At 30.3% G+C, this 22,154-nt stretch overlaps 1 protein-coding gene across 2 annotated transcripts in view; it reads right to left on the minus strand.

Annotated features, from left to right (window-relative positions):
- Positions 1 to 4,447: 4,447 nt before the first annotated feature.
- LOC130670361 (pseudouridylate synthase RPUSD2-like) overlaps positions 4,448 to 22,154 on the minus strand; it is a 174,538-nt gene continuing 156,831 nt past the window's right edge. Inside the window, exons 6-7 of one of the 2 annotated variants that reach the window (XM_057473741.1) lie at positions 10,680 to 10,856; positions 4,448 to 8,359 (exon numbers count right to left, since the gene is read on the minus strand). In XM_057473741.1, the coding sequence (XP_057329724.1) occupies positions 7,586 to 8,359; positions 10,680 to 10,856 (951 nt within the window). In that variant the 3' untranslated portion in view covers positions 4,448 to 7,585. The remainder of the gene's footprint in view (positions 8,360 to 10,679; positions 10,857 to 22,154) is intronic. The other variant, XM_057473742.1, reaches the window with a different exon arrangement.

A 22,154-nucleotide genomic window follows, 5' to 3' on the forward strand; every position in this document is an offset into this window, starting at 1 on the left:
TTCGAAAAATTTTCAGTTCCATGAATGCTCTTTCGGTATCCTCTAAAACTTATTTTATTTTGAGTAATTATTTTTTTATATTTAAAATTAATCATATAAATGAAAATTTATAGTTATAACGACTCTCTCTACAAACTTCCTTTCAAGTTCGATCTACATACTTAATTTACTCGAATAAAATATATTCTCATTGATACTCATAATCATCGTCAAACTGAAAGTCTTTATTTTTCATATTTTATTTTATATTTTTAGATATATAATGTATTATATAATACAATATACAATTCAATATCTTGAGATTCTCCAACGTCAATTATATAAAAAAATATATTTAACAATATAATATTTAATATATAAAAAAATATATTCTATTCTATATCATTCCAATATATGTAAATTTATAATGAATTTTATAAGTTAAAAATTATATTTTATAATTATATTACATATTATGAAAATATGTTTATATTTTTTTATAATTTAAATTATAAATCAAAGTATAACTTTGAATTTATATAAATATTATATTTTATTATACATACATTTTTGCCGTTTTGTAAAGTTATATATTTACGGTATATTTTGTTATATATAATCAAAATATATGTTATTTTTATGCGGGTTTAATCGTATGTAATTAATAATTACTAATTATGTAAATAGAATTAATGACTTACCAAAGCTTGTATAAAATAAGTGTTGATATTATATTATGCGAATTTGTTGCATAAAAAAATATAAGGATACCGGGGCACAACGGACCCTTTTGAAAATTTGCTAAAGAAAATTTTGTCCTCGTCATCATATTTCTATGAGTTTAATATATTTTCAAGTTTCACAGCGATACGAAATACCCGGGGTACGACAGACCCCCATAAAATTTGAAAAAAAAAAAAAAAAATTCCATATTCTTATTTCATGAGTTTGATTTAATTTTCAAAATTTAGATTGGATAAAATTTCAAAAGTTGTATAAACTTTTAAATTTTATTAAATAAATTAACATTAATACCAGAATATTTTTTTTTTTTATTAATTATTAGTTTTTAGGTAGGGCAGAAAAAAAAAATCGCCGGCATATTAAACACCCTAATATGCATACATTTATCTATTATAAATTTAGGTTTATAAAAAAATTTAAGCAAAACCTATTAATGGTTTATTCCCATTCAAACAGATCCTACTGCACTTGCGAGAGTTTTGAAAAACAACGGCACCGTTTATTTAAATAGGAATATCAAAAATTATTGAATTCTCAAATCTTCATTAATTTGTATATTATCGATAGTTGGAGTAACATTCATGAATTTTTATTATTTATTGTTTCAAGTTCAGAAGGAGAATAATTTTTTAAAACGATTTCAAGTAAACCGCAAAAAATATTTTATCTGATATACTGTCTAGACGTTGGCGTCGCCAGTCTTTGTTATAAGTGTGAAAATCTGAAAATTAGACATACAAATTATATTTCAATTATGAAGGTGGTTCCAAACCAAAAACCTTCTACGATAGTTTTATCAGGTAGCTAAGTAGGTATATATCGAGTTTACACTAAGTTTACACGGTGTCTACGGATCCGCTAGGGTCTTGAAAAAAAAAATTTTTTTTCTTAATATTTTTCAATAATTAATGTTTTTGGTCAACAAAGTGAGGTTTGGTACTAAAAAAAAAACCCTTGTGAAATTGAAAAAATGATTAAAAACTGAAGAATTGCTCATTATGCGATTTTTGGCAAAAACGATAAATTTAAAGCTTCGGAGCACTAAGAAAAAAAAATTACAGCGCTTTGAAATTTTCAGGGTTGTTTCGGGACACTTTGAGGTTGAAAAAAAACCGATGGTATCCTTTTTTTATGCGTTATATCCAAAGTTATACCAAGATTTCCAAATATTCCTTAATATGCAAATTTTTACCTTATTTTCAATTAACATTGTCGCTTTGAAAAAATTTTTTTGTTATTAAAAGCCACTATTTTTGTCTTATGGGGGATGTTTTGCAGTTTTCAAAAACTTACTCTCATTCCTTGTATGACCAATATGTCCTGAGTTACTGCCCTAGCGGACCTGTATACACCGTGTAAACAGTGTAAACTCGATATATACCTGGTGTCAGTGTAAATAAGGGGTATATTTAGTGTATACTCGGTGCATATTGAGTATACACCAAATACACTCAAAGTTTACACTGAATTTACACGGTGTATATGCGCACGATATACACAGAGTTTAGACGGAGTATACACTAAAAAAAATTTTTCAAGTCCTCAGAACAAATGTTGTGAAGAAAATTTTTTTGAAAAAAATTGAAATAAAAAAAAATCAAATTCTAAAAAAAATTAACATTTTTAGAAAAATTAAAAAAAAATATACACATAAGGTAAAAGACCCTGTTGTTGACCATGACCCAGTTTCTGACCTTTTCAACTTTTTTCTAACTTACTTAAAAAACTATAACTTTAATATGAAAATCGATTTTTTCTTAATTTATAGTAATCTATTCTGAGCCTAATTGATGGCAATTTAAAAAACATAGAAATTATTAACTGAATAAAAAAAAATGATTTAGTCGTCGGTGGCTGAGGAAGCCATTTTTTAAGTGTAGTGTAGTCTAAGCAGTTGACGTTAGAAAGTGCAATAATTGAATCTGTGCACTAATTATCATGTCAGTAAAAAAATTTTAATAAAAATGTATGGATAGATCAATATTTAATTAAAATTTATTTTAATATACGTATAAAACATTAAAATGAGTTTTGTTGCTAAAATTTGAAGGTTAATAACTAGGCTCAATTTTAAAGGTGTGATGAAGTTGTTGACCCTCAAATTCTAACCTACTACGAACGAGGTTATCTTTTTTATTACATATCTATAAAATGTAAAAATAACTATATTTATAGTTTTATTAAATTATTTTTTATAATACAGGTATAAATTAACATTGAATATTTATTTTTATAAATAAAAGATCATATTTAGATCTTGAAAGTATGTTTTTGGAGTGATAAACTGGAGGAAAAAAAAATAAACCAGAGTAGTTTTAACAAATGATTTTAATTTTTTCATTTATTGTTTTATATCATGACTAATTATTTATATTTTAAATATTAAAGAAAAATATGTATTTGTTATAAAAAATTTTTTTCCAGTCACACTTAAAAAACTTTTGACTTTGCTTACAGCACTTAGAAATTTTTATGAAAATGGGACTTAGAAAAAAATTTTTGGTGTAAACTTAGTGTATACTCAGTGTATATACGCCGCGTATACACCGTGTATACTTAGTAGATAGCGATCCGCTAGGGTGATTGTCAAAGCCAAAATGTCAGAGCCGGGAGTCTAAGGAAGGATAAGAAATAATAAAAACAAAAATAACACACTCATGTATATATATTTATTTATTTTTTCTTTTTATTGAACGATAGTTACCATTTATTAATTCAGTATACAATAAATTTTACCATTTTGAATACACGAGCATCAAAAACTATGTATTTAATGAAAATTAATCGACAGACTTTGACAAACGTTGATCGTTCGTTATTACATAATGTATTGTTACAATGTGCGTCTTCAAATTATGTAGTATGTACAAAAGCATTTGCTTGAATTACAGGCAAATCAGTTTTTATTTTAAATTTTAATTAAAATTGTCTTTTTTGAGTATTTCTTTGAATTTTATAAATAGATGTTAGTGTTTTTTAATACATAAATATAGCAGTTATATAATTCGATAAACTCTGTGATTAAAATTTTATCGGATATTAGTTAGTAAGCGCAAAAACTGTCTTTTATGATAGATTTATTAAGACTATCTCTCACCTTTATTAATTAACTTTTATATCTATATCTAAAATATTCTCATTCATTCTGTGCAAAATTATGCCACTTATACGCATTGCTAATGTTAAGGCCAATTTTGAAACACATCATTGTGTGATAATATATTGTCGATGCTGGTGTGACTTGGAATAACCTTTGAATTTCACCCGTTTGCAATTGATGTAAATTAATTAAAATAGATGGATTAAACTTTAGTGTACACGGAAAGAAAATTCTACCAAAATTTACGATGTTAACATCGTAATCTCGGACTAGACTTTTATTAATGTCAATTTTTAAATGTTTTATTTCAAAATTTATTATGTGGGTTATATTTTTTACTATTTAACATCGTAATTTTAACAAAGACTTTTAGGATTAAAAATTACTGCAAAAATTACAATTTAACATCGTAAAAAAAAATAAATAAAAATTACACTTTAAAAACTATATTTATTCGTACATTTAATATTTCTATTTACTTTTTAACAAAATAAATATTACAGTGCTGCCTCTGTTATAATACGATGGAAGCTATAAAAAGTACGATGTTACATCGTACTTTTTAAATAGTAACTGGGTCCTCCGCAAGTCGTTTATATGGATCTTAAAAACAACATATAGTGTAGGCCCTTCAGTGGCCGAGTGGTCCAAGGCGTCGGACACTTGGCACTCGAAAGGACTCGGGTTCGAATCCAACTGCCGAACGATTATTATTTTAATCTTTTATTTAAAATTTCTCTTCAAATTTTACGATGTTACATCGTAATTTATATTAAAGAGCTTAAGACTTCGTATTGTTTGTCTGAAGTATTATTTCTTAAATGAAATTTCCAACCCTACATCGTAAAAATTACGATGTGAAAAGTCTAGTCCACCAATGCAATAATTAATAGGACAAATTACGATGTTAGCATTGTAAATTTAACTAGAATTTTTTTTCCGTGTAGCATATGGCTAACGATTGTTTATTTGTGATTTTATTAATATACCATATAAGATATGATCGATGGTTTAAAGCTCTTCCGTTAGTTGTAATCAAGAAATCTTGATTAATAAAAATGTATATCTAACACGCACTGTCAATTTTCGTAATAATATTGGCCTATAAAAATAGAACTTTCTCTATTTGCAATTTGTCTTAAAAAATTCTTATTACTCGAATACCTTTAAAATAAATTATATTTGCTGCATACCGTTCAAAGTCGTTATAAAATTGTGTATATATTTCCTGGTAAAAAACAATATCCTGTAGAGACTTTCTGGATGAATGAGATTTTTTCATTAGTATCCAATTTATATTATAATTGTCCCAGCGCCTGTTTATTTTACTTTTACTGTTATATTTTCTTTTACTGTTATATATTCCCGAAGAATACGCCGCTAACTGACTTAAGTCAGCCTCTTAAAATTTTATGCTAAAATACAATCCTTCCTGATTGGCCACAAGTGTCATTTAACCCTTTCCCTGCTCGGAGTATCGGTGAGTTTAGGTGTGAGTCATGTGGGGATAGAGCCAATTATAGTCCGTTGTAAGGCTGTATGAGTGAAAGTTTAGTTGTGGTTGTGTAGACAAGCTCCTCCTTCTACTAATTTTCCGGCCTCCTCTCTAGAAAACAGACTATAGCTCTCTCATTTTAAGAATAAGACGTACGATTCAATCCGAAAATAATTTAAAACAAATTGGTATTGTCCAATGAAATCAGTTTCAAAAACTTAAATTGGATTTAATCGGATGCTCCCTAGCAATTATGATTGAATGTTTGTTTCCGATATAATCTGATAGAAATCCGATTAAGTTTCAATCGAATTTCATTAAAGTTATTAATCAAGGACAAACGCAAAATTCCAAACTCTCACTGGGACAACAATATAAATTAATCGATATAAGATCAAGAGGATCAATACAACAGAAATTGGCATGTGGTCCATACGGGGCAACCCGGATCGAAAAATTTGATCTGATTTTAGTCTAACTGGACTGTATTTGGACTACTTGGTCTGTTATTGAGCTTCTATAAAAATTTTAATCTGTTTTTGATCTACCCGGACCGATAAATTTAATCTGATTTTAGTCTAATTGGACTATTTGATCTGTTTTTGATCTTTTACCAAAATTTTAAGCTATTTCCAACCTGGTGTTTCAAAAAACAATTGCGTTACGGACAGACTAAACTAGATTAATTCTTGAACTTTAAAAAATTTTAGCTCTAAAAATTTACAAGGACAAAACTAGATTAAATCACGGACTCATAAAATTTTCATTTATGGGCAATATTTATGAAAAAATATCAAGTTGCAGAATTGATTATGTTTTATTTAGTATCTTTTGTTTAAAAATGTCGGCAGTTAATGAAAATTTGACAGCTTAATTTTTAGTTGTCTTGACTGAATATTTATAGCATTGATTAAAAGTGATAAATCAACTCTTAGAATGTCAAGAAATTTTTCTTATTTACTGGATGAAATCGAAAATATCAAAATTCTTGTGCCACGGAGAAAAATGTTGGCTCGAAACCTACCAATTTTTATTATGCTGTCGACCAAACCTGAAACAGCATAATGACTAGTACGGACAAAAACAGATTAAATTCCTATATAAAATAAATACAATTTATAAACTTGAATTAAAGAAAAAATATTTAAATTTATCATTTATTTCAAAACAGATCTAATTTTTTGACTCGGGAATGACCAATAAGGAAAAAAAACAGTCCCCTTAAAGAGTAAGTCGCCGTCAGGATCCGCCGGAATTTCCGGTTTGTAATGATAATGCGTAGTAACGGTGTGAGGTTAGGCTCATTTTCTAAGAGTAGGGGTTAAAACTGACGGCGACTTACTTTCTGCAAAGACTTTAATCGATATGTATTTTACAGTAGGTACATTAATGAGGTTAAGAGGGTGAATTAATTACATATTAGATCTATAGCGTATAATCAAGAAAAATTGTATTTATTCTCATTCATTGTTAATTATGGTCCAAAAAAATCATTTCTAAATCTCATTCAATCTCATTGGATTCCACGAAGAAATCAACGATGATCGATAGTTTTCCATGTTATTTTTTTTTTTCACACAGGATTTATTCATTACATTTTGAAAAAAAGGTTGAAATGATGACAATGTTAATGAAAACTATTTGCGATATAATTTTTTTTCAACTTACAAGTTTTAAACTCAATTTTATAACTTATTTTGTAAGTTAAATTTTATTTTGTGTTTTTCACATCTAATTGTATAAGTCTATGAAATTTTTATATAAACTGCCAATATTTCTGGTGTGAAGCAAAACAAAAAATCATAAAAACGAAATCTATAAAAAATTAATTAAATCTTCATCCAATTTGCAGATATTATTATAAAAGACTTCGAGTTTTTTTGTGCTATTCAGACGAAAATTTATTGTATGGCACGCAGGTGATTGGTCTCATAATTTCATGACCAGAAGCTATACTATTAATTTTATATAGTTTTGTATTTTGATTAACCGAAATTTTTAAATTTGAAAGAGTTATATATAGTAGATAGTTACGAAAATATTTCACGGTATTGGGTCTAGATGCCCAGGACAACATAAGCACGGTGGAAGATTCCAGGACAAAATGCCCCAGTGACATAATTGAATGTCGTGAAAAAGTATCCATGACATGAAATCCTGAGATGATAATGAATGGAAGGCACGGGATAGCATATAAAAAGAACGTGAAGGTACAGTTATTGGTAATCGATATGAATTTTAATTTAAGGACAGTGATCGATGATCAACTATTGATCATCATCACCAGTCCAGTCACTCGACGCCCAGGCAGGGAGTGGAGTTTCGTACTCCCAACCTGGACCACAATAACGCCAAGCATGAAGATACATCACTAAATCTGAAGGTTTAGGATCTCTGTACTTAACCTTACATTCATAACAATGAGGATCAACAGTGACTTTATTGTTTGTGTATGTTGAGTCAGGTGGTTCGGAGCCTGTTTGAGTCCCTACCGTAACTTTAAGAGTAGCGACTGGATGTTGTTGCTGTTGTGACGGTTGCTGTTCTTCTGTACTAAAATTAGATGTCGACAAAGAGAAACCTTCTTTATCAGAATTGGGATTTGATGCACTGTCTTCGATCTCTAATTTCGGCTTGAAAAGGCTCATCTCGGAATCCCCGTCCATACCAAGCCAATTCTCAGCGTTGTGAATGTTGATGAGATCTTTAACCAGTTCCTCATCAGTTTTGCCGATATTGCCTCCCCTACCCTTCTCCGGTCCGAAAACAACGTGGTTGTACAAAGGATCGTTAACCACTGGATAACCAAGGTACTGCAGGTGAACGCGAATTTGATGCATTCTACCTGTTTGAGGCTTGCAAAGAACTACAGATGTCTTGCCGTTGTAACTAAGACGCTTGAAACGAGTGATGCAATCTTTGCCTTTAGCGGATACTTTACACACTCCTATTTTGTAAGAAACCACTTCAATTGATTCTGTGCAAACTATTTCTTCATCTGGAAATTTTCCTTCTACGCGGCATACATATTGTTTATGAACCTGCAACATATAGATTTAATTTAAAACTTCGTTATTTTGCGATATTCAACTTCAGAGAAAAAAAAATTTCTTTAATAAAATAAAGAAACAAACAAAAACAATTTTGCTATCAATTATTTTTCGAGCTCAACAATATGACTTGTAGGGTCACAATGATTTTTCTCTTTTTTAATAATTGATTAATTAATAATTAAAAACGGAGAGAAATGTCAGGTAAATATGCCTATGCAGCATAGTAATAATTACATTACTCTATACACTGATAGAAGGATTTAATACTGAGTACTAAATGGATTTAGTAACAAAATTTTTAGTCACTTATTTGGGAGAACAAAATATTTTGTGCCCATCAATATAATTTAGTATAATTTATTAAATCATTTGTTTATCTCAACTAAATCTTATTATGGTAAAATAAATATTTGTTTCCACCAACTAAATATTTGGTAATCGGTACTAAATATTTTTTTGGTAAGTTTTGTCGGTAGATGGCTTGTTTGGGATTGAAAACTACGTATGTATTTGTGGGAAATATCAGTGTAGCGTATGTGTATGAATATATCACCGCTTTCACAGTATAGCGCGTTTCGTCTCAATCGGAGTTAGTGTTGTGATTTCCAAATCAATTTAGTGATTTTAAAAACATTAATTTTCAATTGATTTCAACTGAATTATTTCAAATTATGGAAGAGCTCTTAAAATCTTTATTTTTAACATATAGTATTTTAAATATATAGACAAAATAAAAATATATTAAACCGTTACAAACTCATTTACTACTAAATGGCTTATATGTCATTTCTCATCGGAGTTTAATTTGAAATTTTAACTTATGTATATTAATATTATGTGTGTTATTTGTATAATTAAAACTTATTTTACTCAAAATTTGTTATTTATCTTAAATAAAAAATTATAATAAAATGAGGTTATTTTTTTTAAAATACTGTATATTTTTACTTAAAATTATTTATTATTATCATTTTAATTTATTTCAAGTGGAGCAATTAGGTTATGCGCTAAAATAAGTTAAAATAATTAGTTCTTTAATCCTAATAAATGATTTATTGTGCCCCAATAAATCATTTCTTAAATACTACTAAATATTTATTTGGTGGAAATAAATGAGCTTTACTAAATGATTTGGTACCTGTAACCAAATATTTAGTATTGCAAGGTTCGTTACTAAATCATTTAGTAAATACAACCAAATCTAATTAAATACAACTAAATCCTTCTATCAGTGTAGCTTGTGTCACGCGGCTCTTATGTGACTGCTTATACAAACTATAGAGTAATGTAATTGTTACTATGCTGCATAGGCATACAGTCCGCGTCACTTGGGTAGCCTCACCTATTTTTTTTTTCAATAACTGATTCTTTACTCGCCGATATATAAAGTTATCTGTATATTTTATATTACTTATTTAAGACAGAACAAGATATGTTGTTAGTGTTCGAGAAACAAAGCGAGGATATCGTGAGGGAGGCATGCCACTGGTCGGCAGTTCGTCACATGGATAACCTCAGTCAAATTTATTGCGCAAAGGAACTAATACGATTCATTTTCGTATTATTATGTTGTAATTTAATAGCGTAGTGAATAAATTAAAATCGATTTAAAACACCAAAATTGGTTTCTATATACAATGGGGCGCAATAAAATGTTAAGTATTGAAAAAATTATTAAAATCAATTTTTTACTTGATCAAAATTTATCTTATCGTGAAATCGTTAGAAGAGTGAATAGAAGTGCGAAAGTTATTATTAATTTCGTGGAAAACAATGAAAACTACGGAAAAAATTATAAAGGTCGGACGAAATTCGCAACAACGCCAAGGGAACGTCGAATGATAATTCGCGCGGCATCTAATTCCATTAAGACTGTGAGGCAAATAGCAGCAGAAGTTGGAACAACAGCGTCTATTTCAACTGTAACAAGAGTGATAAGACGGGCAAAGCATCTAAAGAGAATGAAATTTAAAAAAAAATCAGCTTTGAATCAAAAACACATATCACCACGACCTTTATTTGTAAAAGAACATATGACTTGGATGGATAAATGGCTACGAGTAATTTTTTTAGATGAAATGAAATTTAATTTAGATGGGCTTGATGGATGTAACTATTACTGTTATGATTTGTGGAAAGAAGAAAAAATTCTGATTAAGAATCAGATATTGAAAAAAATAGGTAAGGCTATCCAAGTGACGCGGGCTGTAAATGCGTTGGCCCGTAAAGTCTACCGATTTTGGAATTTTGTTAGTCTCAACATATTGATATTTTTTTTTAAATTTTAAGCTGATAATAATTATTAGACCTGTCGATTTCTGATTTGGTGTTCCATTTGTCTTGCTTTCTTCGGAGTACGTCCAAATAATAGAATACCACTCGTTAATCGGTCCAGCCGATGAATAGTTCGTAAATTCTTCAAGTTGTACTCCTTTGCCAGAATAAAGACAACGGTATTATGTCGATAACGACCACACGGATGGACCTGTAATTAGAACAAAATTTAGTTAAATTAATAATAATGATAATAATAATTTAGCAATTAAAAATAAAGTTTCACAGTTAAAAGAATCAACTGGACTAATTAAAAGAAGATACAAATGAGTCTACTATATGAGAATAAAGAAAATTTCAAGATAGAAAAATAATATTCTATTATCCTTCATTATTTATATCGAAATTGTTCATACGAATATGTGCCCTTGCGCGATAAATAAATTATTTCGCAATTTTCGTGAAAATAATTTTTAATCACACGGAAACAAAAATTGAAAAACGATTGACCCTGCGGGCTAGCCCCAAAATTCCCCGCTGTTTTTGAGCGTAGGTTTATTGTTATTTTTTAAATTTTTCGTCATTGACATGTTTTGAACTAATCAATTGATTTTTAAGTTTAATGCGACGTTCGATGCAGTTTTTCATTCTCTAACGCTAAAAAAATTAAAATCAGTTTAACGATTTGGATTTTATTACAAAATAAATCTGGGCGTCGGTTGGCCCTGCGGGCCAGCCCCAAAACTTCCCCATGTTTTCGAGCTCTTCGAGCTCAAAAATACTATTGTATGCGATTGTTTTTTCATGAGCTTTTCAAGCTCTAACAAGTTACGTTGTATGCTAAAGTTTGAAAATTGAAGAATCGAAAATCATTAATGAACAAACGGTTTTTAAATTTCAATTCTCGATTATGTTCAATAAAATAAATGTATTGAGGCAGAAATCAATGTCAGTGATCAAAATCAAGATTTAAATGAGGACTTTTCTTCCGAATACGGCACACCTTACTTTTGTCTATTAATCACACACAAACTTCATTTTTATGCGTAGGGACGTTACCCGAGCGAATTTATTGGCGACGGAGCCGAATAAGCTTTCATTTTGATGTTTACCTCAGATACACACAACACGTGTTCAAAATTTACCAACCCATCAATTAATTGTTTAATTAATTAACAAATTATTCACGAAATTTTGAACTAAATATGCCACTAATTCACCAATAACAATCTTTAACGAATGAATTCGTTAGACACCGAACAATGTTAGGTTTCATCCCAGATGTGATGGTGGAATCGTCAGTGAGGCACCTCCATCACATTCTGCCTCATACCTAACACTGAAGTTACCATAAAATTATAAATGGGTTGAACCTACACGCCACCGTCCTTCTTACGGTTTTAAATAAAATTAATTATTAAGTATTTTAATTTTAATTTAGCTATTGATAATCGATCAATTAGCAGCGCCATCTATGTGCACGTATTCCAACATAATCGCATCTATTCGTCCGTATCGCCAACTCAGACAAATCGCGCTGGGTTTTATATGTTATTAGGGTTATTACGCCGTATTTTTTGAAGTAATTGGTGATATGCCGTATTCGGAAGTATAGCCTGGACCATATTGCTTCATCCTGATAAAAATCATGCCAACAATGCAACTGTCGAAAATCATTTTAAAGGTGTTAAGCTCGAAGGTGATAAGCAAATGAAGATCGGTAGCTTCACCGATGTTTGCTTCTCTCGCTGGACAGCCGCCTTTAAAACACTTGATTTACACCGGTCTGTTGTTATCATGAAAAAAACTCAGAAGACAAAAAAAATTGATGAACCAGACAATGATCAATCACTCGAAGCGTCGAATCGGAACCGTTTGAAAAGAAAAACAGTGATGCCTCACCTATCAGGATCAAAGATCAGAAAAACGGCTGATCAAATCAGAAATGAATTGGTTTTTTATCACAACAAAACGATTCAAAATGAAAACTATTATTACTCGAACAATCGTGAAAGACAATATATTGCTTTTACAAAAAATATCAATGATGACACGAATTTTATTTTTTTATCGGGAGAAGATTACAGCACATTGTGGGGGAATAATTGGTTGACGAATGGTGTAATTGATTATTGCGCTAATTTTACTATTTTAGAATCTAGTAGCCCATGAAGACATTCCATATGTATTATGTGAAATAAGCTCTATTGTTTTGTTATCAACTAATTTAGAAAGAGAAGAATATTTTTTTCAAAATTTGCGAAGAGAATGGAAAAATAAAACAAAAATATTTCTTCCTCTTAATGTAGATAATTTACACTGGATTTTAATTTACGTGGATTTAACGAAAAAAAAATTTTATGTTTTTGATTCTGGCTTAAACAATTTAGTAAGAAATACAACAATTTTAAAAAATTTCAGCCGGCATTATAAACGAGTTTTCCCTAGAGTAAATCTAGAATAAAAACCATTTCGACAGCTAATTACCCTAAACAAAATCCGAGTGACACATTTAATTGTGGTATTTTCGTTTTACACTACATACAACAAATTTTGAGGCAGCGTAAATAATATTAGTTCAATGGATCCAATATCTATGAGATTTTTTTTGAGAGAATTGTGTCTTGTGAAGTCTCTGGATGTGAAAAATTCATGTCTTGTTTGTGGACATCAAGAACTTTCCAACGATGATCCAACATGGTTTATGTGCAATACTTGTCATAAATGGTCACACTTCCGATGCTTAAAGTATTTAAATAAAAGTAAAGAAGAAATGTCAGACGAATATTGTGTGTACAATTGTGATTGTTGCTGTGCTTGGCTGACACAATTCCAATAAAATAGGATTAAATTATTAATATTTAAGAAATTAATTTATATACATTTTTGTTGCCACTAGGCTGTCCTTAAATATTACGATTGTTACGTAGATGATAGTATATTGAATAAAGAAACGGTCAAAACATTAAAAAGTATTTAGTTATTCTATCAATACCTCAAATTTCTTCTTATATATTTTTTCATAGAACTATGTGAAGTATTAAAATTTTTCAGAAAATAATTATCTGGACAATATTATTTGAAATGGAGTCGACAGCGCCAAAGCTTCGTAAGTACACACTCGTAGTTGTAAATACGGGAGCCTCTGACTATAAATTTTAAAAACAAATGAGCTTTTAATTAATTATGAATGTATGAATTTTTATTTAAAATAACAATTCGAGTATTTTTGATCGTTCAAAAAAAATACTCGTTTAGAAAATTGAAAAATCTGCACGAGCATTTTTTTTAAATTTGAAAATTTTTTTTTTTTCTAAAGTTATAAGCTTTTTCATTTTTAAAATGGGGGGTGTCGGCTAACTTCACGGTCATCGCGATATAAATAATATAGCTATAAATTCAGTGACATTTAGTCATATTTAGTGACAGAATAATTAAAGTATTAATTTATTTAAAGAAAATAAATACGATCGTATTTTTTCTCGCGTAATTTAAATGTAATTCGAATGATATAGATAAATCTCTTTATCTCAATACTCAACAAGTTTACTTGTCGCACGCAGATAATCGTATAACGCACACAAATGTCGTGGGATTAGTTAAATGGGCAAACAGCTATTTGGCGAACAGAAGAGCGTGCGCTAAGATAGCACTTATATCGCATGAACGATAAAAAAAACAAAAAAAGCAAATTGTAGCCTCAAGTCTCTAGTTTTCAGATCTGGACTTCAAATTTTTCATCAGGCAAGGTTCCGGAGTAATCCTAAGAAAATCGACGCAAAACAAAGTTTCCAAATTTTTGCTCGTCTTCAAAAAAGTCTATGGGCTTCAATAATTTTTTTTTTTATAATCTGATCTTATGACTCTTTTAGGAAATTTTATTGACAATTAGCTTCAAGCTAGTGGATACTGGCTCTCCAGCCACAAGCCAGTGGGTACTGGCGCTCTAACAACAAGCCAGTAGGTACTAGCGCTCCAATCAGAAGGCAGTAGGTACCAGTGCTCCAATCAGAAGGCAGTAGAGACCAGCGCTCCAATCACGGATAGAGAGTACTCCGCAGAGCAGTCAACGATCAACAACTAGGCTTAAGAACTTAAAATTAAGAATCTAACTGGATTATATTGGCACATAAATATTTAACGGAAGGCTACATGATTTTCCCGTTAACTATTAAAATTTTTTTTTTACAACCTTAAATAAAATTTATAAATTAATCATCCGTTATATGTCTATCCTACAACCGAGTACCCGATGATAAGTCGTTCACTATCTGCGATTTGATGCTTAATGCACTGAGGATGATAAAGATTCGGATAGCATTTTTTTTTGTTTTTTTTTTTTATTAAAGAAAGTTTTTTTTAGATTATTTTTTTGAAAGGAAAGAAAGTTGTTTTTGTTTACTCAAAGTTATATGTTTTTCTCGGAAAGGAATAGAAGTTTTTTTTTGTTTTATATCTACCCAACTCAATTAAAAATTTTTTTTTTTTCGTATCTCGAGCACACCACTATGCTCATCGGAAATCCACCAACTAATATTCTCATTATCATTCCCACCTATTATTTTTAAGTTTGGGATAAGTACGCGTACCAACTCATTTTAATTTTTAATTTTACATAATAGAAATAATAAACAAAAAAAAAAGAATTATTAATTATAAACGTTACAAAATAGCGCATGGAGGAGTAAATCACCATTTTAGAATGATAATTTAACCCTTTAGAGTCTGACCTTGAAACCCCACTCTTCGGTCTAGCGGAGCCCGATAGAAAGAGCGCGAAGCAAAGGTGACAGGCTCGTATTATAAGAGAAAAAATTTCACCTAAGCGGGAATGAAAAATTATTTTATTTTTTATTTTTAATTTATTAAATAATAAATATCAAAGGACTTAAATTCAAAGTAAGAACAACATTTGGTTTCATTATAAATATCGTTAAGTAATATTGCAATTACATAGCAATGTATAAAATTTTTTTAATTTTCTAACCTTACTTTCGGAGACTATTTCCTCACGTCAACAATGCTAACTACGGCACTGTCGATGAACGCAGCGCGAGATTCAAACGAGTGGAAGGGTACTCACAGGCACACTACTACTCTCACATGTCACTCATACATGCTCACGGGACTCTACGATTCTCGCTCTCCCCACTAGTCTCACACGGAGACGTTTCGAGATCCTCTGACTAAGGGTTAACCATCTAAGGCCTACTTTATTCATAATTTGTAACTTCGAATCATCTCCATTCTTTAGCATAAGATTGCTATTACGATAAAAGCTGCCTTCCAAGTAAATAAAGATATTTCAATCTAAAGATGAGCGTTCTAGTAGTAGTACCGCAATGTTCATGCTTCATGTTCGTGAGGTCAGCAGTTTTGAGTCCCGGCGCCATTTGATTATTTTTCACCCGTATTTTTCGGATTCTTCGGCAGTTCCTATTTTTTAGTGTATCACTCGTATTTATTGTCACTACACGGAGAAAAAAATATCGCCAGAATGACTATCCAATGTATCCTCAAATGACGTATCGTCAGAATAACGATTCGTATACCTAATTTAGGAATACTCTCATATTAATTTAATGATCTATAGTATCGTTAAAGTAAAGATACGTTTTTGGGTTAGGTTAAGTATTCGTTTATTTAATTTAACAATACGACGAATAGCCTTTGTAACGATATGTAGTTTCGTTAATATAAGTATCCGTATAGCCAGCGTGAGGATCCGTATAGCTAAATTAGCTATACGTATCATCGTTCTCGGTTGCCGGATGCCTAAATACCGAGTTTGCGCAATAGTCATGTCAGCGATTCATAAAATGCCTAAAATAAGGATACGGATCGTCATTTTGACGATCCACTGTGAGGATACTCTGTATAGCTGAATTGGCTATACGGCGTATCGTTAAGTAAGATGACTATACAGCGTATAGCCAGAATAGCGATGCGTATACTTAATCTGGCGATACTTTTCTCTCCGTGTATGAAACAATCAACTATTAATATCACCGGCACACAAAAAAAATTAAGTAGAATGTGCATTTGACTGGACCTACCTCCGGGTACGTATTTTGTCCGCTGAATCCGACTTCGAGGTCAGTTTGACCCCTACACCCTCGAAATTTCGAGAATACTTCGAAAAACCGTAACAATGATGAAAATCGGCAGTTTTAATGATAAAAAAATTTTTTGGAATTAAACTAAGCGTGATTTTCATGTATTTCGATCCGCTGAATATGAATCGAAACTTAATTGAGACCACGAGCCGTTTTAAATGTAAAAAAATCACACAAACCCTCCAAAATTCCGAAAAAAGTAATTTTTTTGGTTTTTTTACTCTCGTTTTTGACTTTTGAAGACTTAATTGCTTGTGCCTGTAACAGAACCATCTGGCAGAGTCCCTGGGTTAACGGCGTGTGTGCCGTCATGGCAGGTACAAGTGATAAGTACTTTACGATGCAGTTTTTCACAGATTTCAAGTTATTTAATATATCTACGTTATAGAGTATTTATGTTAGGCATTAAATCATGTTCAATCAATTTTTTTTCTGTTATGAATGGTAATTTTTACAATTTTTTCGAATTTTTCCAGCTTTAGAGGGTGAATAGACTAAAAAAATTAAGATGCGAATTGAAAACATCAAAAGATATAAAATTTTATCTGAATTGGACCAGAAGAAGTTTTTTTATCATGAAAACTATATTTTTTCGGAATTTTCGAGAGTTTTGTGTGATTTTTTTAACATTTAAAATGGCTCGTGGTCTCAATAAAGTTTCGATTCATATTCGGCGGATCGAAATACATGAAAATCATGCTTAGTTCAGTCCCAAAACATTTTTTTATCATTAAAACTGCCAATTTTCATCGTTTTTACGGTTTTTTGAAGTTTTTTCGAAATTTCGAGGGTGTGGGGTCAACCTGACCTTGAATTCGGATTCAGCGGACCAAAATACGTACCCGTAGGTAGGTCCGGTCAAATGCACATTCTACTTAATTTTTTTTGTGTGCCGGTGTAATATACTAATAAGTCAGAGATTCTAATTATTTGATTAGAATTTCGAATCGATAAGTAATATTCGATTCAAACACTATATTTGCATACACGTAATGATTATTTCAGATGTTATATCTTTTAATCTTACAATAAAACATTTATGATTACGAAATTATTTGGGGAATTTTATAATTTAAAATTCTTTTCGATCATGACGGCCATTTCTAATTAACGGCCGCCTGTTCCCTTCTTTTTTTTTACTGTTTGTACGGAATCCGATGAAGTGTTTCTGTCCATAAAAATGTGGGCTCTGCAATCTGACTTCATTATTTTGAAGAACAGATCATCATAATCTAAAATGTTAATTTCGAATTCCTTGCCCTCATGTAGGATTTGGAGGTTTAAATTACGTTTTAAATTTTGACTCGGGCTTACAATAAAAATACCATTGATCTACAATAAAGATTTAGTTTCATGGCAGTGGATATTTAATGTATCTGTAGTGCATAAATGGCAATAAAACAACAATAGCACGGCGTACTGATGGTAAAACTTCTAGTCATTCACATCATAGTGACAGTTTAAACACGGCAAATTATAATTTAAAACCATACCGTATTTCCATCATAACAAAACAAAAAAGAAAACTCCAATGTATCGTTTATTTGCTGTAAAATTAAATTTAAAGCTTATTCACAGTTAGTTCACAGTGACACCAAAACCACAGGAGCATTGACGTCAAAAAAATAAATAATTATGATGTAAGTAAACTGATGAAAGTGATCAAGAAATTGTTTATTAAATATAAATGAATAATCAGTACCCTGAGAAAACAATTTAGTTAAGCCGAATAATATTTGTTTCATGCAAATAAATCCCATATTCTAATGGAGCCAATTAATAGTTATTTGAAGCAAAGATATGGTTTACTTAAAGCATTTATTTGAATGAAATGAAAGTTATCTCATGATACCAGCATCGAAACTTCAAATTTGAATGCCTCTAGAGCTAGTCGAAACAAGCGAATTTTAATCTAATGTCGCGAACAAATATTAGCAGATGTGTAAATTGTGAATGCCTTCAGTCAGTGGATAGAAGCTTATGTGTTTCATCTCTTGGGAAAAAACGACTAATGATTCTGCCCGCTCTCTAAATCTGAAACAGGTGAATATTCACTGTTTCATAGTTATAAGTATACCAAGTGGTATTGGCAGGGAGCGCGACGAAAACGACATCTGATGGCTACAAAAAATCATGCTCGAGAATTATAAAAGATATATAAAATCAGTGTAAAAAATAAAAATTCGTTATAAAATCAAAATATAAAAATTTATAATGATATAAATAAAAAAGTGTAATTGTATTTTTGATAGAGAAAATTAAATTGAATATATTTCGATAAAAAAATTAAGTATAAAAAATTTTAATAAATAATAAACACTATTATTTTAGAATAGAATAAGGTTAACCGATAAAATCAAAACAAATAATATATGACAACTACAATGATAATGGTTTAAAAAATAGTAGAATAGTCAATTGAGTTTTTTAACAAAATTGAAGAAAATAATTTTATTTTAATTCATGATAATTCGCTTGTGAATCGTAACTAAAAAAACATAATGTTTTTTTAACCTTCCGTTACAAGCGCTTTCTCTAGTGTCTCACTCATATTCACGCCAACTCTGTTAGCTTAAGTAGTGTTGTACAGGGAATCACCGTATAGCGCGAGTAACGAAGGGTTAAAAAATAATTTTTAGGCAATGATAAAAATCATTATCCAAACCGGATTTGAATCAATAAATTATAAAATATTGCTTTAACCTCAAACGATGAGCAAAGGCAAACATTAACGACACAATAACTATTATGAACTATTTTTCAACTTAATTTTCATGTGTTTATATTCAAAGAGAGCATGATTTAACGAAATTGTATCCACAGCGAGCGCTGCGATCGTTTCAGTTGTCCCCACTATATACTAGGCTCCCTGCCAATACTTATAACTGTGAAATAGTGTACATTAGGGTGCGCCGAAAAAAAGAACTAATTTTTTATTCTTTAGTTACCGTGAAAATATCGTTAAGGATGATGAAAAAAAAATTCTGGTAAAGTTTGAGTTCTTAATATTAATATTAAGAGGTGGCGCTTCATGATTTTTGATTTCCCGTTTAAATAACATGGAAAAAAAAAATTTTTTTAGTTTGGCATTTTTTACCTCGGCAATGGCTCATTGTATGAATAAGTTCAGCTTATATTTTGTAGGGAATTTAACGCTCTACAAAAAAAGTCTTATCATTTTTTGATAAATCCATCTGTTCAAAAGTTATTGGAGCTCGAAGACAAGTAAGAGTAAATTTCGAGATCTTTTTACTTTTCCGACGAAACTATCATACTTATCATAAAATGTCATTCAATCTTTTTTGTAGACAATTTTATTTCCTACAAATTATCTCTGATAAATTTTTCTCAAATTCTGCATTGTTTTCTAGTTATTTCCATTCTAATGCCAAGCTCCTAAAAAAATAGTGTTCTGATCGATTTTAAGACCTTGGCATTGAAATGGAAATAACTAGAAAACAATGCAGAATTTAAAAAAAATTCGTCAGAGATAATTTGTAGGAAATAAAATTATCTACAAAAAAGATTGAATGACATTTTATGATAAGTATGATAGTTTCGCTGGAAAAGTGAAAAGATCTCGAAATTTACTCTTACTTGTCTCCGAGCTCCAATAACTTTTGAACAGATGGATTAATCAAAAAATGATAAGAGACTTTTTTTGAAGAGCGTTAAATTCCCTACAAAATATATGCTGAACTTATTCATACAATAAGCCATTGCCGAGGTAAAAAATGCCAAACTAAAAAAATTTTTTTTTTCCATGTTATTTAAACGGGAAATCAAAAATCACGAAGCGCCACCTCTTAATATTAATATTAAGAGCTCAAACTTTACCAGAATTTTTTTTTCATCATTCTTAACGATATTTTCACGGTAACTAAAGAATAAAAAATTAGTTTTTTTTTTTGGCGCACCCTAGTGTACATGCACTATTATTCAGTGGTTTTCACTGTTTCAGATTTAGAGAGCGCTAATTGAAGGCATTCGTAATTTCAGCTCTTATACTTGTCATTTGTTCAATAATTCTAAAGTTCCAATGCAAGTAATCATGAAAAATATAGTGTGTGACACAGGATTTCAGACTGCAGCCAACTTCGCCTTATTCTGATATCATTCTGTTTCATCCCTTGTCACACAATATGGTATTTTATAATTAACCTTTCGTTACTCGCGTCCATTCGCCCGACGATTTTCATCGCGCGGCGAGCACTGTGCCGCCAATGCTAAAGGAAATGCGACGTTGCCAAATTATAATGCTATAATTAAGGCCAAGAATTTGGTTTTTTTAAAAGGGAGAGATAAAAGATGGGCGGAGCTGAATTTCTGATTGGTTGAATTTTTATAGATTTGTTTTTGCTTATTTGAATGGAGTGAAAAGAGCGATGAAACAAAAATAAGTTTAATCAATGCAAAACAAATATACTAGTCACATAACCATGTATATTTGTAATCTTGATGTGGAACTTCATTGGTTGAAACTCTAAAATACGCATCCAACTATATTTTGAATGAATTTAAACTAAGGGTAGGGGAAGGTGGCCTAAAGCGGGTATGTTAACGTTAAGAGCTGAGAAAATTTAGTATTTGTATGATAACAATAATGATTTATTTTTTTTTTTTGATAGAGGATTTATCGAACTTTAAAATCAATAAGCAATATTGTTTAAATTTGTATTAATTTATGATTTATTATTAAAGTTAAAAAAAACTCCCAAAAACCGCTTTGCCCTATGGGGGGGGGGCTAAAGCGGGTAATCCGTTCGGGCAAAGCGGGTTGGCACTACAATTAAGGGAAATATACTTATTTTAGATATTTAAATAATAATTTTAGTTTCATTTAATCAGTCTTTAACAACTTAAACGACTAACTTATTAAATATAGCAATACTTCAATATAAATGACTATTTAATCGGTAACTTGTAATTAAATTTTTTTGTTAATTATATAAATAATAATATTCGACTAATTATTCAGTTTTTCACAGATTTTGGTTTATTACTGTACGGTACGCACCAGATACCGGTAAAAAAAAATTCTAGACTATTTTAATTAGTCTTTAGCAGTTTTTGCCTTACCCGCTTTGCCCGAGAGCACGTTTTTTATCCAAGTGATGCTAAACTCAAATAATTCAAAACAAAACGCTAATATTTTTCTCTTAATTTTAACTTCAATAAGCTCAAATTAATAGAAAATTATCAACGATATAATAAGTGTATTCATTTTTGAATAATCAGAAAATATATACCTTTAATTTTTTTAAGAAATTATTAATTTTTTTTTAATTGCGTGTAATTACGCCATACCGCTTCATTAATGCTCGTTTGGGACTGAGCGAAACTCGGAAGTACTCGGGTAACCTCGACATATGCATACCTTGTCCCTTGCGTTT

This window comes from Microplitis mediator, chromosome 6, assembly GCF_029852145.1.
Source record: "Microplitis mediator isolate UGA2020A chromosome 6, iyMicMedi2.1, whole genome shotgun sequence".
Classification (NCBI taxonomy): Eukaryota; Metazoa; Arthropoda; class Insecta; order Hymenoptera; family Braconidae; genus Microplitis; species Microplitis mediator.